Source organism: Physeter macrocephalus, chromosome 7, assembly GCF_002837175.3.
Source record: "Physeter macrocephalus isolate SW-GA chromosome 7, ASM283717v5, whole genome shotgun sequence".
NCBI lineage: Eukaryota > Metazoa > Chordata > Mammalia > Artiodactyla > Physeteridae > Physeter > Physeter macrocephalus.
This window is the reverse complement of record NC_041220.1, coordinates 78977976-79004474: the sequence shown is the minus strand read 5'-3', so window position 1 is coordinate 79004474 and position 26499 is coordinate 78977976. Positions and strand designations below refer to the sequence as shown.

Sequence of the window (26499 nt, the reverse complement as noted above, 5' to 3'; positions counted from 1 at the left end):
TCCACTCCGTACTAGGACTCCAGGTTGAATGAAGATTGTTAGAATGAAGATTCTTAACTTTAGTTCAGACCTGTGTTGTAGCTTCAAGAGCTAAAGCTGTTTGAGAGCTAGAGGTTCCCAAAGAGTATCAGAGTTATTCAGATGACAGTATTTGCTATTTCTTCACTCTCCAGGAAATCAAAGGAGTATATCAGAATGTGTTGCTCTTAGAAAAGCTGAAATATTATACATTAAGTCTTTTTATTATGAACTTCTTAGAATGTTTAGTTCCTTCCTTATGTTGAATATCATTTGTTCAATATTTATTGTAGGCCTCCAGTGGGTTACTGATTTGCAGAAATATTCATCCTTTCAGTTCTTGGAGTGGCTAAGCAGAGCTGACCAAAGCTGCTCGCTTCTGGCTGGCTGTAGCTTCCTCTGTTTACCAGTGTATATGTGTGTCACTGTTTTCTCTGTGTTGAAGTGATATGAAAAAGAGTGGGGAAGCATTGAGTTGATTTACAGTAATACCCAGATCATTGTTCATTTGAATATTTCTACATTTATACTTGCGATTATCTGAAGATGTATTTTGAAACTTTGAAATACAACTTGGAATATTGTATTTATAAGCAGAGTTAATAAATATCATGTTCTCTGGGTCTCTCTGAGGTAGATGTAACAGAATGAATAATGCCTAATTTGTACATTTATTGTTGATGGTCTGACACTATTGATACTGCTTTTGTAGATCCTTCCCTGGTTGGGCGTGTTGGTCTTGATAATCCGGAACAAAAATCATCTCAGAGAATGGGCAAAAAATTACTGAAGACTTTAGCAGCACCTGAAATGCTACCCTTATTGGATCACTGGAACACTCATACTAAAAAAGTATCACTCAGAGAAATAATGTCAGAAGAAATTGCCTTACAGGAAAAGCATGATTTGGTATGAGTTAGTATAAATATTAAGCCTTTGTCTCTGACTCTAATTTAATCATATGTTTACTTTTTGATTTTCATTTGATTCTACTTTTCCTAGTCTGAAATCATATTTTAACCTGATTGAAGTTAATGTTAAAATTGAAAAATGTTTTAAATGTAGTTTGAAGTTGGAGGTCTTTGCTTCTGGAAAATTAGTTGATATTCTATAGCAGTAAGCCAATTTACGTTAAATCTGTTGTCTTAGATTTAATTTTGCAGGTGTATATATCTTTAACATTTAGCTCTGTAATTTTTTAATTCTAGAAAAACATGAAATAAATATTTCCTTTGAAGATAATTTCATTTATAAGTTAGTAATAAGAAATGACACTTGCTATTAAAGAATTGTCCATCTTTGAAACAAAATTTTTTTAGAGAAAAATTTTAGAAACTTATGAATCTGAAATTAAGTACTCTTCTTTTTTATCTAACTTTTCAATTAAACAAGTTCAAACAGATATTTCTCTTTGCTTTGAACTTAATTTTTGTTCTTTATTCAACATATCTAATTATATGATATGAAGCCGTAAGAGAATTTGGTTTATTTGTCATTTCTTTTTCTTAACCTTTTTTGGATTTCTGAAAATTAGTATTAGAGAATTTCAGAATCAAAAGGGAAAAGACCTTTGAGGTTATTTAGTCCAATTCTCAAGGAAAAAAAATTTCTTAGTTGGTGATCTTAAAGCATTTTACCCTCTTTTTTCACTCATTTGACTGCTCAAAGGAACACCTTTATATTGGCTGAAATACATAGAATTGGGGCATAGAAAGAATGATGGGATTCTTCTACCTTCATATTTATTTCCCCCAGTTATCTTGTTAATTAAGTTGGAAATAAGCTACCATTACCATCTTTGCATGTTTACATAATCCAAAGAACAATCTCTTCAGTAGGATCTTATAGTTTAGTGTTGTTTCAAATATCCTTCTTCAATTTACATATGTAATAAATTGGAGAACTAGATTTTCTTAAAAAATAAGGAAAGCCTAGAACTTATGCTCAAATGGTGTGACACTTTTTGTTGAAATGCCATTTTCCTCTACTGAAACTTATCTTTATGGTTCTAACCTGCCTTTTAATCTCTTAGTATAATAATGAACAAAAAAGTTTCTTTGACTTTCCAACTTAAATTATTTTTTTTTCCTATCAGTGATTTTTGCTTTTCTTTCCATGGGTTTGGTAATAGAAGCTGTACTCTTCATCCCGAGGGTATTCCCCCTTAGAGCCTCAGTTAAGAGAATTTCTGGAGAAGTTTCTCAGTAAGAGAATTTCCCAAAGGAGAAATATCATTTAAATTCTTTTAAAGCAAAGCATATAAAATAAATATTAGGCATAATGTATGAATAGGTTAATTAATTGTAACATGATTATGGTTATGAGTTTTCAGTTTATTGATGGGACCTTAGAATTTGTAGTTTAGAAACTCTATGATCTGGCAGATTGCTAGTAAATCTGATCACTGAATTTTTTAGTAAGGTTGGATTATAATGTATATCTTAAATAAGATGTGAATATTTAAAATTCTCGAGGTGGCTTGTTTTCATCACTCTTGTGATGTCTGATCAGTCCTTTTTACTGGTCAGATTGTCACCTATTGTGGTTCTTTTTTTATTGTTGTTTGGTGTTATAAATGGCCTAAATATGGTTAGGCTTCAAAACCATTAACTATTCCAGGATTTTCCTAAATTATTGTAATTTTTATATTTTCAGAAACACCTTTGAAATTTTATAGGAAGTTATTTTTCAGACATTAGGATTTTTGGAATAAACAAAAATATTACATAGTTAAATCACAATGTCAGTAAATTGTCTTAGAGTTTGAAATCACTTTAAGAATGATTACCATATTCCTCAATTAGAATTCAAATGGCACATTTTAGGAAAGCTCTTTCAGTTTGGCTATTTAAACAATCCAAATACCACTTTGAAAAAATAACAGTAACAGTTCTCATACAATTACTTTGGAGTAAATATGCTTGTGAAAAAAATTTTTTAATGTGAATTTTAAGATTTTCTGTCAACCTGAATTTGCAACTTATTTGTACATTGTAGTTTCTTCCCATTGAGGAGAATATGTTTTTGAGGACGTTGTTCACAGCATCACACAGTGTCCCTTTTATGAGGACCCATGGGAGAAATTTCTCTCAGGTCTCAGTACCAGAAAAAGCTGTACTTCTCCTGAGCAACTGGTTTGTTTTTATTTTATGGACACTGAGAATCTTTGTTTCCCCCTTTGCTTTGGCCACTAAGAAGCTAAGAACTGAATTTGTGGCCCACCTTTAGCAATGTACAGGATTTTGTGGCATGCATTTATATACTAATTTTACTTGCTAGCTTTATCCTATATTCTTACCTTTATTTTCTCTACTCTCTGACTTCATTTATTTATATCCTGTTTATATATATATATCTACATCTTTTTTTGTATAATATGATTAAATGTGTTGGGTGTGTATATGTGAGAGTACATATACACATGCACACACATATATGTATATGTGTGATTGTGTGTGTATGTGTTAATGAACAGCTTCAAATACTTAGCAAAAAATGGGATATAAATAAATTGTGCAAGAATACTTATATTACTAATTTCAGCCTTTAATCAGTGAAGAAAGTCTATGACTGCTTTTAAATTATTAGTCTTTTTGCAATAAAATAACCATGCTTTTGGGTCAGCATAGCTAGTATTGTAAATTCCATCATAAAGATGGTTTTTGTCTTTTTTTTGTTTGTTTTAGAAAAGGGAGCCGCTTATTATTGAAAAAGATTGCGCCACTAAACTAAAGGAGAAGCAGCTCTTTAAGATATTTCCAGCCATTAACCAAAATTTTCTGGTGGACATTTTCAAGGACCACAAGTGAGTGCTAGAAGGATTGTGTGTAGTTTCTGTTGTGATGTCATTGAAAGCATATGTCATGCATTTTAATCTCTTATTTTTATTTTTCTGTTAACAAAAATAATATAGGTATATTATAAACCATTTAAATGCAATAATGTAGAAAGTGAGGAGTTTCTGTCAATTGGTTCATATTCCTCCTCAGTTTTTCTCATATACATACACTAATGTATGTGTGTACATGTGTACCTATTTGCTTTTGTGTCTATATAAACACAAAAATAGGTGTGTTTTATGTACTATTTTGCACTTTTACTGTTATTTATTTCTTCTGTCCATACTTTGTGATCTACCCTTTTCTTTTTAAAGTCTACAGAGTATTCCATAGTATTCTTAAGTGATTTCTTAAAGTACCGTAGTTTATTTAAACATGCTCTGTTTATGGGCTTTTTGACTGTAAGAAAAGTTGGAAATCATGTTGCACGGAGCATCCTTGAACATACATTTTTGTGTGCATGGGTGAATGTTATTGTAGGCTAGTTCCTAAAAGTGAAATTGCTGGTCCAGAGTGTGTATGTTAAATTTTTTTACGGCTAATGCCAAATTTCCTTTTAAAAGGGCTTTCCATATTAGTTATATGCACTGGTAGTGTAACCTGCCCTGGATATTAAGAATCTTTAAATTTTTTGGCAGTCTGGTGTGAAAAATATTTCATTGCTGTTTAAATTTTTATTTTCCTTATTACTACTGAGGTTGAGCTTTTTTTCCATTAATTTCTTTTTCTATTAATTGCTTACCCTTTGCCTGTCTTCCTTTTTACTGTTTGTATTTCTTTCTAGATCTGTGAGAGCTCTTTATATATCATGTGTAGTTATCTTTGTTAATATAGATTATAGTAATTTTTCCTGATATAGCCATATACGTATTTTAATTCATGTTTTATCAGAAAGTCTTTTCCCTTATTGTTTCTGAGTTTTATCACTTTTTAAGAAAATCTGTCCTACCCCAATATTATGAAAATATTTTCTGCAGTATTTTTAATAGTTAAATTTAAAAAGTTTATCTAGCATTTTTATGTGTATGGTTTGAAGTAGAGTTTAACTTAATTGTTTTTTCCAAATGATTAACTGGATGAATAGGTCACCTTTACCCACTGATAGATATAAAATATAATTACTAATATTAACTACTTTCTCAAATATACATTTTCTTTTATAGACTCTTTGATTCCATTGAGCTATTTGGTCCTAAGTTTCCATCATCTTGTTTTAATTATTGTGGTGTTGTAGTGTGTTTTGATGCTTAGTATGTTACGAATGCTTCTGGTTTGAGTAATACATACTTTCGATCTTAATGTATTCCTTAAATTCCTATTTTAGCAAGAGTTGTTTTAAATAGATGCCTTTTTAGAATCTTTGGAGAATCCAATATAGATTTTTTTTCTTTAGTTTATTAGTATATTTCATGTCAGTCACAGTAATTTCTGGAATAAAAAAATCTTTCAGGTTTTGTCTTTTTCCTTCAATGTAGTGTCGGAATTGATTTCAGGATTTTTGCAACAGTAGTTAAATGAGATAAGTCTGTGATATGCTGTTCCTGTGTTATCTTTGTCAGATTTTGGTTTTAGGGTTTAATTTGGTGTTTGGCTTAATAAAAGAACCTGGCAAGACTGCCATTTTTCTCTGTGCTCTGGAAAGTTTAAATAAATTAGTACCTTGAAGGTTCTGGGGTTGTGTCTTTTTAGGGGGAAGGTCTCTTCGCTTTTCTTTAGGGAGAAGGTCTTTTCACTATCTTTTTAGGGGTATTGCTTTATTCAGATGTTTGCTTTTTTTCCATGAGTCTTTTCTGGTAGTTTGTCTTCTAGAAAATCATCAGGTTTATTACTGTTAAGTTGTATATAATATTCTGTGATAATTAAAAACATTATTTTGTATTTGATCATGTCCTTTTTTCCTTTCCTAATTTTTTTTTCTATTTTCTTTGTTTTTGCTGTTTATCAGATTGGCCCTTTTAAAGAACAGCCTCTTGGTTTATAGATTAAAGTCTGTTTTATATTCTCTAATCATTTATTTTTGGTGATTCTTCTCCATTTTTGATGGTTCTTTTCTCTTTAAATTTGATATGTTTTCAATTCTTTGGTTAGTTTGTTTCCTTTCAGTCTTTAATAACAAATATACTTAAGGGTGTGAATTTTTTTCTGTATAATGTTTTTGATATATATGTAATGTTTTGATTTTGATATGTAATATTTTCTTTTTTTTTCTAAATAATCTCTAATTCACTTTGACTTTCTAATTTATCCAAGAGTTTTATATTTTCTAAGTGGTTTGATAGTTTGGTGGTGGAGAGGGGATTACCGTTTGTTTTGTTGTGTTGGGGTATAAGAATGCAGCCTGAAAGAGTCCTACTTTTTGGAAGCTGAGATTTTCTTTGTGGTTTAATACATGATCAGTTATTATAAATATTGCACAAAGTGCCTTTTTAAAAATATATTTATTTATTTACTTATTTATTGGGCTTCTTCGTGTCTTAGTTGTGGCATGTGGGATCTTTCGTTGCAGCGTGCTGACTTCTCTCTAATTGTGGCTCGTGGGCTGCAGAGCGCGCAGGCTCAGTAGTTGCGGCACGTGGGCTTAGTTGCCCCGTGGCCTGTGGGATCTTAGTTCCCGACCAGGGATTGAACCCACGTCCCCTGCATTGGAAGGTGGATTCGCAACCACTGGACCACCAGGGAAGTCCCTGAAAGTGCTTTTGAAAAAGAATATTCTCTGCTGAGTATGCAGAGTTCTAAATATGTCACTTGAATCAAGTTTTTCATGGTATTATTTCAATCCACAATTTTTCTTTTTATTTTTGCTACCTAAACAGCTGCTTTCTTAGAGTTATGTGTTAAAATATCCCAAGGCACTGGGGGTTAGGAGGGTGGTGCTGGCATATGGCAACTCTCTTCTATGGGGACCTAGGGCAAGAAACCCTGATGTGAAATTACCCAGAGTTGTGGTTCCCCAGGCAAGGTAAGGGGACTGAGTTGAGTCCTTCCTCTCGATGCTCAGAGTGATTGGTCAGTCAGGCCCCTCGGGGCAGGTATTATGGTATTAAATGATTACCTCCATTTGTCTGCCAACAGCTGGATAATTGTCTCAGTTACCAGTAACTTCAGTTTCACCTCGGTAAGAAGGGTAGGTTCGTTCACTTACTGCAGTATATGCCTGCAGTGTCATCTTCCAGGGCCATGCACTGCTAACAGCACCTGTGGTGGAGACTGGCTTCCAGCCCTAGGAGTGGGCAAGCCAGGTGATTGGAACATATGTATATGTATAAATGATTCACTTTGTTGTAAAGCAGAAACTAACACACCATTGTAAAACAGTTATACTCCAATAAAGATGTTAAAAAAAAAAAAGAACTAGTTAGGATGTGGTTAATTTCTGGTAGCTTCTAGACCCTAGAAACCCCTATTTGTTGAGCATATATGAGGCGGCAAGATGAGAGTGCTCAAGGAGAATTGGTAGTCCCAAATGGTTCCCCTTCAAGGGTTGTCTTTAATAAACTGAAGAATAGCAAAATATCACAGTATTTTGGATAACTATTTATCACATTTCAAAAACAGTCCTTTGTGGTCAGCTCTTCATTATCTGGCCGTTGGAAAAGATCAGAGGCATAAATAGTCTGAAATAATGAGCAGTATAAAATCATTTATAATTTGCTTTGGAATGAGTTTCTTTTGATACGGGGACATTAGCGTTTCAGGTGTTTGTCAATTTTTGTAGAATTTCATTTTCCACATAATATAGTATCACCATGAAAATATGCCTAAATAATGTAGGGGTGGGAGGTAGGGTAGTGTTTTAGTTTTTTCTTTCTATATCCCTGCTTATAATTTCTTTGACTAGAACGCCATGGTATAAGTAAAATGTAAAATTTGACAGGATAAAAATGTCAGTTTAAGGATTTATTGTCTGTTTTTGATGTTTGAAGGAAACTGAAACCATGTGTGAATCCAACAAGGGACTTAAGTGTAGGTGATAAGATGAAAGAAGGATTTGTGGAAAATTTACCTGGAATAAAAGATAAGAAAATGAATTAATTATCAATATGTTACTTTTTGGTATTCATTTAAAAATTAGTTTTTGAGAGCCTCTAACTTGACACTTTGCCTCTGTTCATTCTTGAGTCTTGAGATACACAGTGAGCATTTAATTTTCATGTTTAAAACTCAGAAGTAAGCCAAATTTTCATATTCTTCTAAGATTTTGAAAGATTGCTTATGTTAATGTTTCCACATAACTATTATTTTCATTTATTGACCTCATATTTGTACTTCAACTCTCTACAGCTATTCATTAGAACACACAGTGCAATTTCTAAATTGTGTTCTTGAAGGAGACCCTGTAAAGACAGTGGTAGCACAAGAGTTTGTTCACCAAAATGAGAATGTCACTTCTCATACTGCACAGAAGTCTAAGGAGAAAAAGGTATAGAGCTACTTAATTTTTTACAGTAATGGTAAATAATTGTGTGTGAAAATATAATTGGTTTGTTAGATAGTTTAATGATTATTTCTCACCATTTTTCATAGACTGGAAATTTAACCACCAATAGCTTATTTGGTTTAGAATATCTGTTTGCTCAAAATAGTGAATTTATAGCTGATTATATTTTTTTCTTTAAAACCTTTGTGCACAACAAGCATTGGAATTTCTGTAACTTTTTATGTGTAGACTACACAGTAGAGTATGAGTCTTAATTGAATAGCAGTGGGTGTAATATGATGGGTCTTAGGGCATAAATAATGTGGGTGGAAATGTTTAGCCATTTGAGAAGCTACCAAGCATTTTCCCCAAATGGCTACGTTCTTTTACATTTCCATCAGCAGTGTATGAGGGTTACAATTTCTCCACATCCTCTCTGACACTTGTTATCATCTGTCTTTTTGATTATAGCCATCCTAGTGGGTGTGAAGTTGTTTTATGGGTACCTGGGATTTGTTTTAATCAGGTATGGTAAGACACCCAGACATGGAAATGTTGTGAAGGAAGTTTATTATACTCACAGATCCCTAGAAACAGGAGGCATAGCCCAAAGCCACATGAGGAAGCACCAGGGTCAAGGAGGCAAAGGAAGTAGGGGGGAAATGTGGGCAAGAGCCTTTTTTGTGGTGTCTGCGGGAAGGACTGGGCAAGGCAGAGTAATAAGCAGGTTTAGGATGGACTAGTTTGAATAATTTCAGCAGGCTCTGGGGCGTAGGAACTGTCCCTAGTTTTCTGGTACCTGGCTTTGGTGATCAGGGTATATAGATGGTGGTCAGAGAGTGAGAGCCCCATAAAGAAGGTGGTTGGGGGTATGGGCTCTAGATTGGATGGTTTGCATATATAAAGCGTTCTAGCAAGTGAACTGTTTCCTATCTCTAGGAATTAGCTAACCCCAAGGTGGTGGGGTGCTGTGTCTCTGGGGGTCAGCAAGGCCCCAGATGTCAAAGCATCAGAATACAGGAAATAAAAGAAGTGGCTAATACAGAAGTGGTATCTCATTGTGATTTTGATTTGCATTTCCCTGATTACTGGTGATGTTGAGCATCTTTTCATGTGCTTATTGGCCATTTGTATAACTTCTTTGAAGAAATGTCTTAATATCCATTACCCATTACAATTAAAAAAATTCTCTAGTTGTATGAATTTTTATATAGTCTACGTACAAGACCCTTATCAGACATATGATTTGCAGAATTTTTCCCATTCCAAGGATTGTCTTTTCACTTTTTTTTTTTTTTTTTCTGTACACGGGCCTCTCACCATTGCGGCCTCTCCCGCTGTGGAGCACAGGCTTCGACACACAGGCCCAGCGGCCATGGTTCACAGGCCCAGCTGCTCCGCGGCATGTGGGATCCTCCCGGACCGGGGCACGAACCCGTGTTCCCTGCATCGGCAGGTGGACCCCCAACCACTGCGCCACCAGGGAAGCCCTTTTCACTTTTTCGATGATGTCATTTGAAGCACAAAAGTTTTAAAAATTGATCACGTGCAATTCATCTTTTTTCTTTTGTTGGATGTACTTTTGGTGTCATATCTAAGAAACTATTGCCTAATCCAAGGTCATGAGGATTTACACCTGAGTTTTCTTCTAAGCGTTTTATAGTTTTAGTGTTTACATTTAGAGCTTTGATCTATTTGGGGTTTATTTTTGTATATGGTGTGAGATAGGGGTCCAGGTTCATTCTTTTGCATGTGGATATCCAGTTGTCACAGCACCACTTGTTGCAAAGACTGCTTTTCCCCATTGAATTTTCTTAGCACCCTAGTTGAAAATGAACTGACTATAAATTTATCACTAGACTCTCAATTTCATTCCATTGATCTGTATGTCTCTCATTATGCCAGTACCACAGTGTTGATTACTGTAGCTTTGTAGTAAGTTTTGAAATTAGGAAGTGTGAGTTTTCAGCTATTTTCAAGATTATTTTGTCTATTCTGGTCCTCTTGCGTTTCCATGTGAATTCTAGGATCAGCTTGTCAACTTCTGCAAAGAAGCCAGTTGGAATTTTCATGGAGATTGTGTTGAGCCTGTGAATCAATTTGAGGTGTATTGCGATCTTAACAATATTGTCTTCCAATTCATGAATATGGAGTACCTTTCGATTTATTTAGGTCCTCTTAATTTCATCCAACAGTGTGTTGTAGTTTTTTTTTTTTTTTTTTTTTGACAGTTCCTTCTATCTCTTTTATCGGGACTGGGGTTCACAGTTCTTGTACTGAAGCCCAACTCTCATTTTTTTGTAGAGGACCAGGGTCTTCTTAGTGAGGGGACGGAGGAGCCAGTTGTAAGATGCTCACTTGCACAAGGGGGTTAAAAACTGAGCCGGGACCCCATTCTTTTCCAAGATGGTACATGACCCCTTGTGCCAGCTCCAGGTCTCTTCATCCAGCTCTGTCCACGTTGTTGGATGGCAGCCTCAGAGAGACAAGGGGCAGTTGGAAAGCCCTCTGAGAGCCCCAGGTCCTGGAGGAGTTTCCGCCCAGGTTGAGGTCTTGGGGACTGGACTGTTCTCACCAGGATGCCCTCTTGTTCCCCTCTGGGCAGGCCTGTGAGGCACGTGGCCCCACCGAGTCTGAAAAGCAATGTATCACCTTCGCAGCTTCCGGCACCTGAGAAGGGAAGAAGGGGTCTGTTCACGCTGGCACAGCTCAGCCCCTGCTCCTCTAGACTCACCCCCTTCTTACCTTCTGTGAACCTCATTCTCCCCTAACACTCCTGGGAAGCCCCAGCTGGCCTGGCCCACAGGACGCCACCCCATGGCCCCACTGTGGAAAGGAGGGGTGGTGAGAAGCAGCTTGGACAAGGGTGGACCAGCGTTACACTACATCCCCTGGCCTCTCGGAGCACATAAGGTGGAACAAACTCTACCACAGGGGTTTCTGGGAAGGCTCAGAGCTTTGCAAACCGGAAGGCTGTCTTTCTCTTTTCTACACCTGGCGATGTCACCTCTTCCAGGACATCTCTAACCTCTCAAAGACGATGTCAGGTACCCCTCACCACAGTTCTTGACTTGACTTCCTCTGTTGGCATCACGTGCCCTCGTGTCTGACTTCCGCATCAGAACGTGAGCCTTGTTTATGCTGACCCCAGTGCCAGCAGGCGCTTGGTCAATAGTTCAGCACACTCAAGCTGAGCCTGTGCCTCCGGAGCCTGTGCTCCGCAACGGGAGGGGCCACAACAGTGAGAGGCCCGCATACCGCAAAAAAAAAAAAAAAAAAGAAAATGTTGGAATCAGAAAAGGGATTTTGTGAGTTGTGTAAATGTTGGCCAGAACGTAAATTTGGGTAAGTTATACTGGAGATTATTCTTAGCCTTTCTCAAAAAAACGTATCTAGGTGTCACAACACTGATAAAATTAAAAATCTTTTAAGATTTGTGAGCAGAATAGTCTGTCTTTGATATCCCAGGATCCCAAGGGATCAGAGATACTAAAGGGGAGTATCATGATACCAGTAACCTTTTGGTTTATCTGCTCTGTTCAAGAAACTAACATTTATTTAAAACTGTGTTTTATTAATACTACTACTTTTTCCCTTTAGCCTTTAATAAAATTTGCAAGTTTGTTACCATTGGAAATGGTTTTGGTATAATAGTACATCACACTTTCAAGTGACACTAATTACATAAATTCTTAGGCAGCATGTATTTCCCTTGGCCCTTGTTAATGAAGTTATAGTAAACCACATCACTATGAAAGGGATGTAAAAATAAATTTTGGTTTTATTTCAAAAGAGACTAGCTATTTGATAAAGTATCTCTCTCATGTACTGTCTGTTTTAGGCCACGCCATGCGGGTTGCGGGATCTTGGTTCCCCCACTAGGGATTGAACCCCGGCCTCTGGCAGTGAAAGTGCCAAGTCCTAACTGCTGGACCACCAGGGAATTCCCTGTTTTTTCTTTTTTAAAAATAAGAAATGAGGGGTCCCTTCCCAGAGAACCAAATGTAATTTGCATTTTTTAGTATGAACACCAACAGAGAGAGACTTTAAAGCTATGAAATGTTTATGTCCATCTTGTTAGGCACTATGGGCTTTTCAAAGGTCATAGAAAGTGTTTTTATTATCCTCTCCCTGGAAAATCTTTGATTTTATCAGGGATGCAAGCCATGTACTCACAGAATATTTAAACGTTAATGTGAAAGAAGCTTGTGATTATTTACTACTGAGCGTGACATAAGGATGTAGGTCCTATGAATATTCTTAGGTAAGAGAGAGCCTTGGGTTTGTTGCAAAAAATAAATTGTATATTAACAGATTTTTGCCTGTGGTAATGAGTTAGGAATACGGTGACGCATTAATTTTATTCTTTTCTATTTGGTGGAGAGTGTTGAGGCATATTTGTGTAATAATTATTATTTTCATTAACCTTGTGTTTTAAATTAGAGTTAGTTTAGTTTCTTTAATTTAAGGTCCCATATGTGTAACAACTACTTGATGATATTTCAGAAAACTCAAAAAGTCAACACTACCATAGCAGCTAGTTGGTAGTCAGCTGATTGAAAACTGCCCATAAACCTCCTTATGATTTTTTACCTACTATAAGGCATGATTACTCCACATGCCTTTCTGTTTTAACAAGAATATTATTATTCAATTACTTTATCAATTGGTTTTTTTGTGTGTGTGTGTGTGTGTTACGCGGGCCTCTCACTGTTGTGGCCTCTCCCGTTGCGGAGCACAGGCTCTGGACGCGCAGGCTCAGCTGCCATGGCTCACGGGCCCAGCCACTCCGTGGCATGTGGGATCTTCCAGGACCAGGGATCAAACCCATGTCCCCTGCATCAGCAGGCGGACTCTCAACCACTGCGCCACCAGGGAAGCCCTATCAATTGGTTTTTTAAAAATATTGAAATATGCCATTACTTCCTTCAGTGGTTGGACTGATCCTTTGAATGGGTTTACAAACTAAAATTTGGAAAATATTGCATTGGATAAATGAGCATTATTTCTTGAATATCTTATATTCTCTCTTTTGGCTTGATTTTTTTTTTCATAATTTTAGAGAACTTTTTAACATCTTCTAAGATAAGAATGGTTAAAGAAGGAGTACCCTTATGGCATGAAAAGGTTAACAATAGTTGCTAAGTGCATGACTTACTAGATAGACAGTAGGGAGAGTCTGTTTTTTAAGAAGAAAGATAAAAATTAGTAGAGCCCAGTTTTCATGTACATTTTTTTGAAGGTAAAGTTTGTGCTTTCTACTTTCTTTCATATTTTACTTATTGTGTAACACCTTACAGGCAAAGAAATTGAAAGAGACTGAAGATATACCAAGCGAACCATCTTTCCAGGATTTTGAGTACCCAGAGTATGATGACTACAGGGCAGAGGCTTTCCTGCACCAGCAGAAGAGGATGGAATGCTATAGCAAGGCAAAAGAAGCTTATCGGTTGGGGAAGAAAAACGTTGCCACGTTTTATGCCCAGCAAGTAAAGAGAAAAATTATTTTTTCTTTGTCACTTACAATGTCTGAATAATCTTGAAGCAGATAATACTCATACTGTGACTTGATTAAGTTATTCTGGGGAATGTACATTGTATAAGTGATATAAAGTATCCTAATGTGTAAGAAATGTATGGTTCTGAGAATTCCGACAGTCCATATTTTCTTTTAGGTTGGATTCTCTCATTCAGTACTGCTTCTAAACAGATACGAATTTTCTGGAGGAAAGGAAGCAGAATGTTAATATTGCCCATCCCAGGGTGGGATTACAGAAGTCTTGTGCTTTCTATCATGCTTGAATTTTAAGTTGTGTATCACTATCATAGTCAGAAAAAGAAAGTTACATTGATATCTCTCAGGGAAGTAAAATTTCTACCTGGGCTCGTATGGCATGGTATTACAAGAAACCTGATTGATTTACTTTTTGTTTTCTGTGGTTCCATATCGCTTACTTTTTTATGATGGAGCAGAAAAAGATATCAAACTGGTATAACCTTGTGAGCAATAATAGCAAACCTTGAGGAATGACTTCGGGGTAACTACAAGGTTTTAAAGGGTTGAGACTCGGGATTATCAAAAGATAAACCAGTGGATTCCTTCTTGAGATGTGTGTTGTTTATTTAAGTGTCCCTTTCCTATGATTTTTGGATAAGAGAATGTGTTAGAAATGATTATTTAGTAGCTTAAGAACTATGTTATTTGTCCACTGAAATTCACCTAAATTTTGGTGCATTCTTGCATATTAGCCCATTGCATTATTTAAAATTTTACATTTGTTGTTGCCTTTTTTGTTCTTCCTTTTATTTGGGACACTATTTGTTTCCTCATTGCTTACTAAGTAGCAGATATCAAAAGTGATTACTGATGATATGTTTATAATTAAAGGGTAGTCTCCATGAGCAGAAGATGAAAGAAGCCAATCACCTTGCTGCTGTGGAGATCTTTGAGAAAGTCAATGCCTCCCTGCTGCCACAGAATGTTTTAGACCTCCATGGGCTGCATGTGGATGAGGCTATAGAACATTTGATGACAGTTTTACAGCAGAAAACTGAAGGTAGGACTATAGTCATGACAGATTTTCACAAATTCAGGGGAGTCTGAATGTGCAGGCTGAGGATATCTGTGCCACATTTATAGATGTTTGTATTAGATTCATTCTTCAAGAAAACCTTGGGAAAGAATTCTAACTGCCATGTCCATTAACATTTTTATTTTCCTGTTTCAGTTATGTTTGTATTCCTTTGTTATAATTGTCAAAGGGAGGGCATGATGTAATCTGAGAATCCTCTGGTCCATTCAGGAATATAATACATCTTTGTTCAGTAGACATTTATTAAAGCTAATAGATATTTATTAGATGTCAGTTGCTCAACAGATGTTTAATAAAATGCAGAAGTAAATTAGGTGATAGGATTTTTATAGAATTATCACAAAGGCAGGATTTCTGAGTGTTTGCATTATGTTGGTATGCCCTTCTCCCTTTCTGCTTGTATTTTGTCTTTGTGGGTCAGTAGGAATGCTACTGCCTGCCTCTTACAATCAATATCGTGTACTTTATATATGTTAAAGTATCTTGTTGGTTTATCACCTTGTTTCCTTTTCATCACCAGATGGTAGCACTTGGGAAAATTCAATCTGTTGTAGTACCCCAGACTCTAATACTAGGGAGTCATCTCCTCTTAGCACTACTAGGATATTTTTGAATTTTCAACTTGGCTTTCTCTTTGTCTTACATTTTATTGTGGAGACATGGAATCCATGCCTCAGTTATTACCCTGTGGTTCAATAATACTACTCTGTCATTGATAGCTGTATTGTTCTGGTTAATTAATTTATATATATTTTAGAAAGTTTTATACTATATGTTATATAGGTTTATCAGTTCAGCACATATAGGTTTTACAATTCAGTTGTAATTAAATGCTTGATTAAATATAATTGATTTAAAAAGTTTATCATGAAAACCACATTGAAAAAGTTACGAGTAAAATGACGAACACCTCTGTACCCATGAATGTAAGTAACAACATTTTACTGTTATGTGCTTCATATATATATATATTTTGTTGTTGTTGTTGTTCCTCCCTTTGCATTATCCCCAATCCTTTTCTCTTTCTTCTCTCCCTTTCTGATGGAAATCAACATCCTTCAGTTTGGTCTGCATCATCCTGGACAGTTTTGAAAATACCTTTACTACGTGTATTGTACGTTCATCCATAATTGGTCTATAGTAGCCTTTTTGTGAGTTTTAAAAAATGAACGTACATGGTGTCACACTATATCGTCAGCCAAGCCACGTATTTTATTTTTACCCAATACAGTTTTCAAGATCTACTCATCTCGACAGATTGAGTTTTTCTTTTTATTATAACTGCTGTGTAGTATTGTGTGACCTTATCATAATGTATCCATCCCTCTATTGATGGACGTTTAATTATAATGCTGCAATGAGCTTTATTTTGCATATCAACATGTGTACTCTTATCACTATCCTTTTTCCTAGCTTTTTATATTGAAAAATTAAAAACCTGCAGAGAAGTTGAAAGAATTGTACAATATACATATTGTACAGATTTTGTACAGTATATGAATTGTACATATGTCCTTTACCTAGATTGATTAGTCGTCAACATTTGGCCACATTTGTTTATTATCTCTCTAGAATTTTTTTCTGCTGAACCATTTGAGAATAAGTCTCATTAAACATTGTGGCGCTTTACTTTTGCATACCTCAGCATGTTTATCTCTTGAGGACAAATTCATTCTCCTACATAATCACAACACATTATCACTTTTAAGACATTTAACATTGTTATAATGATGTTGTCTAATATACAGGCCATATTCAGATTTTTCCAGTTATATGGAAATGTCCTATGTAGCTGGGTGCCATGTTCCACCCCCAGTCCAGGATCTAGTCATGCATCATATGTTCCAGTTGATTGTCCCAAATCTGTAGCCTCCTATAATATAGAAGAGTTCCTCAGTCTGTTTTTTGTTTTCCATGTTATTGACATTTTTAAAGACTCCACGCCAGTTGTTTGGTAGATTGCCCTACAATTTTAATTTGATTGTTTCTTCATGATTAGATTCAGTTTAAAATTTTCTTGGTGAAAATACTGTATAGGAGATGTTAGGTCATCCTTGGGGAACTAATCAAGAGACATATATGGTCAGTTTGCCCCAGTATTGGTGGTGTTAAGTTTGATTTCTTAGCTTAATGTGGGACTCTATCATATCAGATTTCACTTTGTAAATGTACCTTTTCTCCCTTTGTAATCAATTAGTAAATTTTGGTGATTGATACTTTGTGACTGTGTGAATAACTGTTCTCATTTTGCCTAATGATTTTAGCATTCACAGATGATCCTTGTCTGAATCAATTATTATATTAGTGGTTGCATAATGGTGTTTTTAAAAAAATTTATTTTTTAAAATTTATTTATTTTTGGCTGTGTTGGGTCTTTGCTGTTGCACGTGGGCTTTCTGTAGTTGCGGTGGCTTCTCTTGTTGCAGAGCACTGGCTGTAGGCACGTGGGCTTCAGTAGTTGTGGCATGCGGGCTCTGTAGTTGTGGCTCACGGCCTCTAGAGCGCAGGCTCAGTGGTTGTGGCACATGGGCTTAGTTGCTCCGCAGCATGTGGGATCTTCCAGGACCAGGGATCAAACCCATGTCCCCTGCATTGGCAGGAGGATTCTTAACCACTGAGCTGCCAGGGAAGTTCTCATAATGGTGTTTTATAATTTGCATTCCTTCTCTGTTTATTAGCAGACATTCTTTGATAAAGTAGAGGATCCCCCTCCCCCAGTTGTTTTTTAAATAGAATTTTGAAAATCTTGGCGAAAGAACTAGAAAACAACAACAAGTAAAGATTAGAAAAGAGAAAATTTAAGAGCAGTTTAAATACATTATTTAATCTGAAGAAAAGAAAAGTAGAAGTATTATATGGAAGTATTATAAGGGAGTATTTTGTCTATAGAGGATGAGTAAATCATTTACTCAATAAAATTTGATTATCTTCTGTATTCCAGACATCAGGGATAAAGCAGTGAAAAAGACACACAATCCCTGTCTTTATGGAGTTTGCTGTCTAGTAGGATAGATGACAGTGAATAAAGAGTTACATAAATGGTTAGCATTGTGATAAGAAAGTACAGGTTGCTATGTTTCATTTAGCATAAATTCCCAGATCCCTACATAATTGTTCCTTGGCCTGTCTCTACATTCTCATCTTGTGTTTTGCTTCTTCTCCTTTTCTTTATGTTTATCTACACTATCATTTGTTGACCTCCAGATTAAATTAGGCTCCCTATTGAAAACCTCTCATAGTACTCCTCTGTATCACAGTACTTATAAAAAGCTTGTTGTATAATTGATTATTAAATGTCCATCTTTTTGGCCAAGAATTGAGTCAGTGATGATTATTGAATCATTGTTGTATATTGAGCCTTTCATTCACTACTTTAAAAAACTTTTGAATAAATGACTGAATAAAGGGTAGGTATTCCTCTCATTTTATAGATAAGGAAACTGAAGATATAAATAGTTTAATAAAGTGGAAAATAATAAGTGTCGGTAAGGATATAGAGAGTTGGAACCCTCATATATTGCTGGTGGGAATGTTAAATGGTACAACCACTGTGGAAAAGGTTGACATTCCTTGAAAGGTTAAACACAGAGCTACCATATGACCCAGCAGTTCTGCTCCTAGGTTTGTACACAAGAGAATTGAAAACACAATTCATGCACACAAAAGCTGGTACATGAATGTTCATAATAGCCAAAAGGTGGAAACAACCCAAATCTATCAACTGGTGAATAGATAAAAATCCATACAATGGAATATAATTCAGCCATAAAAAGGAATGAAATGCTGATACGTGCTACCACATGGATGAACCTTGTAAACATTATGCAGTGTGAAAAGAAGCCAGATACAAAGGGCCACATATTACACGATTTCCATTTATTGTACATGAAATGTCTAGAATGGGCAGATCAATAGAAACAGAAAGTACATTAATGTTTGCTGGGACTGGAAACGGGGGGATGGAGATTGACTGCTAACAGGAACAGAATTTCTTTTTGAGATGATGGAATGTTCTGGAATTAGATCATGTTGATGGTTACACAACATTGTAATGTACTAAAAACTACTGAATTGTACATTTTAAAATCATGAACTTTATGTTAGGTGAATTTTATCTCAATAGAAAAAATTATGAGAATAAAAGTGTTAAATAATTTGTGTAAGGTGATACTGGATCAGACCCAAGATACAAACCCTTTTTGGAAGCCAAAACCCATCTTGTGCGTGCTACCTGTGGTAGCCTGTAGTTACTGACATCACCAGCAGATGGTAGTATTGTTGAATAGAAATGTGTCCAGGGGAAAAATCTGTGGCTCTGCCCCACATTGCTTTTTAGTCATAAAAGATAATTGTCAAAATTGGGGATGAATTTTAAAAAAAAAAGATATCTGACCCTTTTGTGTCTTCTTATTGAAATATACACCATTACTACTCACGAAGCCTCTTTTGCCCCCAAATAACCAGAAGCAGGTAAAGCCTTTAGATCTGACTACTACTTTATACAGATTTATAGGGAACAGAGGAACATGTTAGATGGCACCATGGGGATACAGTCAGCAAAATCCAGATTGTAAATATCTAGGATAAATTATCTAATTTTTTCAACAAATTGTAAAAAAAAAAGATAAGAAAGCACACACACACACACACACACACACACACACACACACACGGGGAAGGAGAACCTTTAGATTAAAAGTTAAGAAATATATCAACCAAATACAATGTGTGGATTTGTTTCAACCCTGATTCAAACAAATCACAGTAAAAACATTTTTTTGAGACTACTGGGGGACATTTTTAGCCGTTTTTAGAAACATATTAAGGAACTATTTTTAACTTTGTACCATATGATGGTGACATTGTGGTTAAGTTTTTTTTAAAGAGTCCTTATCTTTTTGAATACATACTGAAATATTTACAGTTGAAATCATAAGAAATCTGAGATATGCTTAAAAATCAGTTTAAAAAGCTGATAAGCAGGATTGACCTGAAATTTGGGAACCTAAGCATATTATATTAATTCATTCAATAAACATCCTCTGACACCCACTTTGAGGCATGTGAGAACATTTTCAGAGCAGTAAGTAAACTATTGAAAGGTGAAATGCTGTAAATAACTGACTTAACTGATGAGAGGAGCGGTAGTGAAGGAGTGATGAGAGCTGAATTATGGTTAGTTGAGAGATGTTTTTTTTAAAGTAAGCATTTATTTGTAAAATCACATACATAAAGAACAATGCACAAATAATTATTGTATAGCGTAAAAACTTTTTACAAAGTGAATACCCGTGTATAACCATCACCCAGAGAGAGTTGAATTTTGAACAAAATGTTGCTTGAAGTTATGGAGGTGGATCTTAAGCAAAGAAGGAATTATAAATGCAGGAGCAACATATCCACTAAAATTCTAGTCTAAATATTGCCCTGGAGATATGAGACTCGAAAAACAATCTGTGGATCTGATGGAGTCTTAGGGCAACTTACTGAGCAGAATATGGAATGTTTATGTATTTTATGCTAAAGGTCAAAACTTGTGCTATTTATAACTGAGGAACAAGTATCTATTGAATTATTAAATCAACTCCTATTATTAACAGGGTTTTTTTGTTATTTTGTTGTAGCTGTTACTGACTTTCAGGATTTATATACTTGATTTTCACAAGGTCATTTCCAGAGCAGGAGCTGTGGTCTCTTAAGAGTCTCAGGTTCATTCGATATTTTAAAATCATCTGTTTGGAAGAGTTTCTTAAGTTAATAATTGATTATCTTTAGCAGTAAGTCTGTAGTCCATGCTATAATTAGTGGATTTGCTAATGGCTATTCCTGAGGATGATCTTCTATAAAGTAGTTGCGTTATACCCCATTTTATTGATAAGGAAATAGGCACAGATAGGCTAAATAATTGTCCATGGTCCTATCACAGTCATTTAGTGGCAGAGCTGCTAATCAGACCAAAGCTGGGTGGCTTCAGAGTAATAGAGTTGTTGTAAAGATTCTTAGTTAATAAATATAAGTCACTTAAAGCAATGCCTGACTCCCATGTGTGTAATGATTGTTAAGTATCATTAATATTATTGTTGTCATCATTATTTCAGAGAGAAATTCTGATAGCACATGGAAATCTCTCTCCCCACAGGAGAAGTCCCACTTAAGTCTTTAGGTGGATGAGTTGCTAGGAAGCTTCCATACTTATAGTGTAGATGAAACAGTACATTTAAAAACATTAATTTGGGGATTTTTAAAGTGATAAATCTCTAAATCCTCATGAAAATTACTTCATACGTGTTTGAGTAAAGGTTTGTTTTCTGTTGAGAATGTAAGATAGATCAATTTTAACGGTTCCAATTCCTGTTGTAACAGAATTTAAGCAGAATGGTGGTAAGCCCTATCTCTCTGTGATTACGGGGAGAGGAAACCACAGCCAGGGAGGAGTTGCTCGCATCAAACCAGCTGTCATTAAATACCTCACAAGCCATAGCTTCAGGTGAGTATAGATTTCTGTTATTGATAATGGCCGTTGCCCATATGCAGATGGTAAACACTAATAGTTTGCTCAGAACAATTTGTTAAAATAGTTAACTAAATTTAACCATCTGATTCTAGCCATAAATTCATGACTAGATTATGATATATAACATTCCTTTCTAGATTTATGATGTCCACTAAACCAGAAATGAAAGAAAAATGTTTGTTGTTGAAGTAATCATTCGACAAAACTATTTCTATCATAAATTAAAAATCTAAAAGAAAATAAGTATATTTGTGTTTTTTTGATAATGTATCATTCAAGGTAGTTAGATTATACATATCATAGTTTAAGGTTGCTATTTAATTAATTCCTTTGAAAAGAAATAATATGTCTGTGAATTTTGAAAGGAGTTGGAGCTTCTGCTAAAATGTGGTTATAATTTGGATGTATTTAAACATTAGTGGAAATCTCCAGTCAGTTATGAATTTATACATCTTCATAAATTAAGTGCCATTATTGATCTTAGCTGACAAACATGAAATGTCCTTTTTCATTAAGTGGTTATGAGGAATCTAAGTACCCTCCTTCCCTTACTTCTAGTTTTCAATGAGTGTAAAATATTTTGTTTATGTCATGTAATAAAATGTTGGCTATATTATAGAAAATGGTAGGTTAATTCTGAGCATGAAAATAGATGACATTTTAGAGTTACTTTTACAAAGGGAGTAGTTAGACCACAACATTATCTTTTTGGGATTAATGATCTGTTTTAGAGACTTGTGTTTCTTTAAATTTCACAGTGAGCGAGTTGAAAGCATTTCATGGCCTGATGAATCAGACTTACCTATTAGATTTCTTGGTACTGTTACAATGCATAGAAATAATGTAATGCAGACATCGTCTTATCCTTCATACAGCGTGCTGTTGTTCATGAGGGTCAAATTCAGGCTTGAGAATTTAAAAAAATCTTCAATTGTAATAACTACTAAATTAGGAGTAACCCCCAGCCTTAGTCATGTATTTATTTTGACAATAGATTAAAAGGAACATAAGCATAGATATTAGTGCTGGATTTAACTTAAAGGAGAATGTTTTGATAGTGAATATTATGTTTACCATAGGCACTTGAATTGATTACAAGATTATGTTTCTTAATCAGTTTGAAATTCTTATCTTTAAAATAACTCTTTTTTTCATTTCTGCAGGTTCTCTGAAATTAAACCAGGGTGTTTGAAAGTCATGCTAAAGTAAAATAAATGTCCTTGACTTAAAAGTGTGAAGGTTTGTAGGTTAAAATTAGTTTTATTTGCAGTAATTTAGTCAACTGTACTGTAAATGTGTGTTTTATTAGAAGTAATGTCCAGTTATAAAACAGAAAAACATTATGTTTTTCAAAATTCAAGAGAAGTTTAATTTTTTACTGAATCACTTGCCAAATATGTTGTCTATTAAAAGTATTAAAGAGAATTTTTACTGATTACAAAATATCTAAGAAAATTATCAGCTGCAGTTTTAAAGATTGAAATGCTCTGATTCTTTCTCAGATAGAAAATGTAACCTTTATATTAATTGTTGTTTGACATTTAGTAAAGTCTTAAAGGCTTCTATGAGAGGTATTTAAAGTGCTTTGAGACCTGGTTCATAATACAAGCCCTTCAAAAGCTTGTATTTAAAAAAGAAGTACTAGTACCAGTAGTAATGAAAGAAAGGAGATCTAACAAAAACACTTGAGTGCTTTTTGATTTCAAAACAATACCAAAAAAATCATTTTGCTGTATCCTACAGGAAGGAAGACATGCTGTTGCAGTTTCTTCTGCCTTGTATATGATCGTGATCTCTTACCTTTTGTTCCTTTGTTCTGTGTGTGTACATTTTCTAGGAGTAAAGTTGGAGTCTGAGATTATATTGCAGTTTTATACCTTCCATAGGCAGGCAAGTTTTCAGAGAAGGAGAAATGGTTAGATATCTACCAAGTGCTGCTGTCTTATAAAACTGCTTCCAGTCTTACAGAACTGTCTGTGTAAGTGGTATTGAAGACAGTACTAAAGAGCTATATTTTATATTTGAGGCATGTAATTTCTAAACTACAGTAGATCAAAATCCTATTAACTTAAATAGATATAGAAAACTTTTTTGATATAATCATAAAAGAAATTCTTACAATTTAAAAGTTTTTTACCTTTATTTTTAAAAAGAACCAACTTTCTGAAAGGAAACTCATTGACTTCTGTTTTTTGGTGAGCTAAAAAGTCCTGTTAACATACTGTCAGTTATAATTTCCTTTACACAAGTTTAGAGTGGCGAAGTATGATTTTGCAATGTGAGAAACTGGCTTAAATAAATTTGACTTTGGATATGAAGGATATTTTCAACATACATAATTTTAGCAAACAATTGTATTGCTTTTTGATAAGCTTAAAAAAGTATTTGGATCAGGAATGATACGATTGAGCTATTACTGAAGGAATCCTGAATTTCAGAATGGTTTCCCAAAAGAACAGACATTTTAATTAAAATAAAATTCAAAAAATGTTTTTAAATATCATGAAAGCATGCTTGTAAAAGAAGAGCCATATCATTGAATTTATTTCCACAAAAATAAAAATATATGTTTATTACTTAGAAATAGTGACTGGTATTGAAGTATTATTCACATTTGTTATGTTTGTGGTAATTTGTTAAAAAAAAAGAAAAGAATGCCAACAGTTTGGCATTATGTTTTTTGTGATGTCTAGAAGAATTGTGTACATTAAAAATAAAGCAATTCCTTTCAGTAACTTATTATAAAACTACAACTGTTAATGACATAAAATCTTTCTACGTATAAATTGATATGATTTAAGAAATGTGAATAACAATACTAAAACCTAGAATTATTCTAGTGTGTGCAGCTGCATACTCATTTTCTGTGTTTTTATATTTTCTTACCCAGTTTTAAAAAAAATCACTTTTGAGTACTTCAGCTAGACTTATTTCAGTATTATTTATTATAATTATGATTGATGTGGGAGCAGTCAAAAAGAACAAGAGGTAGGGTATTTTGTGGGCAGAAACCAAATGAAAGAACCTGTGTTTTGTACTGTATCAACTCTAATTTTATGCTTTATTTGGTAAATCTAGGGTATTTCTTCTTAATCATCCATAAATATATAGGCAAATTTTGAGCATCATAAATGTTTTTATGAAGTTGTTCAGTACCAAAATTCCCCCTACCCCACTATGTAGCATAGTTTAACCAACACATAATTATGAAAGAAAATTTTATAATTGCCCCTTTCTTGTTTTGCCTATTTCTAAATCCTGTATGCCAAAGGTAAACAGAGTTTGAGGATTAACAAGTTTTTCTCTTTTGCCCATTTCTAAATCCTGTGTGTCAAAACTAATGATAATGTGGGGATTATCAAAGTTTTCATGTATATATTGGTATATTTGTGCTAATATATGGCTTATTAGAATGGCTCTTTGCAAAGTTATTAATATTTTAAAAGTATCACACTTCTGTAATTTGCAAGAGTTTAGTAACAGTTATATTCTTTCAATAGTCTCTTACCAGTATCTACCAGGGGAAAAAGAGAACTAATGTGGAAACCACAGGGAAAGTGGGGTTGGACTGAGGGGACTCTTAACAGTATTTCCAACTATTCATTTCCTTCCTTCAACAGGAGAAATGGAAGCATGTTGTCTTACATTTATTGGCTGTTCATATATCTCTATATTGTTTTCAAGTTGAGTTTTCTTCAATTTATTAGTGTTTCAATACTACTTGCAATTCTAAGGCCTTTAAATGTAGGACATATTGTATAGTAGAAATCCTGACTTTAAAGTGTCTTGTGTATTATAACACATTTTGAGAAGAAAAGCTAAATAATTCTGTTGGATTGTTTCCAATCCTTTGTTTTGGTCTTTTTCTTTTTAAATTCAAGTGTTTTGTATGCTTAGAAAAAGGACATGTATAAAAGCAAGATTGGTTATTTCTGAGCTGGAAATTGGAAACTTTGAAACTCAGGAAATTGCTCTGACAATTTTTTAACGGCTCTCAATTTAAGAAAATGACAAAATGTATAAAAAAACACAGAAATAATGTGTGCTGTTTTTTCCAAGTGCTTTTTCTAAGTGCTTTTCCATTGTGCAACTGAGGTGAAGTTTGATAATTTTTCTGTGTAGTGGTTAAATATTGCTTATTTTTATTTACATGGTAAAGAACACAGATTTAAATGTTTGCGTGGCCAAAAAAAATTGTCATTTAAAAGGTGAAGTAAGTTTGTGTAGAATGTATGTTAATGGTGCTTATTTTTAAAATGTAATTCAAGTTTACAGTGTTACTTAATGTCTCTTTGCAGAATTTATTAGAGAAATAAGGCTAGAATACATCTACATCTCGAAGAGCTTTTTATAACTTCACATTACATGATGATGAATTTTATTATTTTCCTTAAAGTTGAGCAATTGAATTTTATGGTCCAAATGATGAACTCTGATTAACAAATGATTGAATTAACCATGAGACTTCTCATTAAAATATATTGCAGCTGTCAGTTGGAGAATATATTATAAAATTTTCAGATAGTATATAAGAAACAAAATACTTTTATTTGTACTATAAAGAAAATGTAATTTTGCTGTTAACTCTGTACTTTTTTATTGAAAATGTTTTATAACTTTGCTTTTAAAATTTCTTATTAAACCATTTGCAAATTACATACTTAATTTAATAAAATACTTTAACCACTGTCTAGTGTGAGGATATCCTTCATTTGATGTGGTAGGGTTAGTGGGTTTAAATATTAAAATATATGTGTATGTGTAACTTTGTAATTTCAAGGGAAAAGGGTCAAAAAAATTTCATTTTTGTATCACACCTTTTATTCTAGTTTAAATTATTTTGCTATAGCAAATAGGGGTCTACTTTTGAACCAGGTAAATGGGTTGGCTAGGTTTATCTTTTCATAACCTTACATCTTTTGACTGATGTCAAAATTAAGAATTGCATCTCTAAAGGATTCAAGTAATACTTTAATTAATATTAAAGACCTTTGAACTTTATTCACCTCCAAAGCAGAATAATTTACTCATTTAGCAAGGACTTAAAAATATTTATTCAACAAATATTTATTGAGCATTTGTTACTAGGGATACAAAGTGAGACAGACAGAGCTTCTA

General features: G+C 34.3%; 1 protein-coding gene across 15 annotated transcripts in view; it reads left to right on the top strand.

The window, feature by feature from the left end:
• Positions 1 to 26047, top strand: part of N4BP2 (NEDD4 binding protein 2) — an 87069-nt gene extending 61022 nt beyond the window's left edge. For 11 of the 15 annotated variants that reach the window (XM_055086082.1, XM_055086084.1, XM_055086080.1 and 8 more), the window contains 7 exons: positions 731 to 927; positions 3705 to 3823; positions 8139 to 8277; positions 13575 to 13763; positions 14663 to 14831; positions 21231 to 21354; positions 22545 to 26047. In XM_055086082.1, the coding sequence (XP_054942057.1) occupies positions 731 to 927; positions 3705 to 3823; positions 8139 to 8277; positions 13575 to 13763; positions 14663 to 14831; positions 21231 to 21354; positions 22545 to 22590 (983 nt within the window). In that variant the 3' untranslated portion in view covers positions 22591 to 26047. The other 4 variants (XM_055086078.1, XM_055086083.1, XM_055086085.1 and 1 more) reach the window with 4 other exon arrangements.
• Positions 26048 to 26499: the final 452 nt, after the last annotated feature.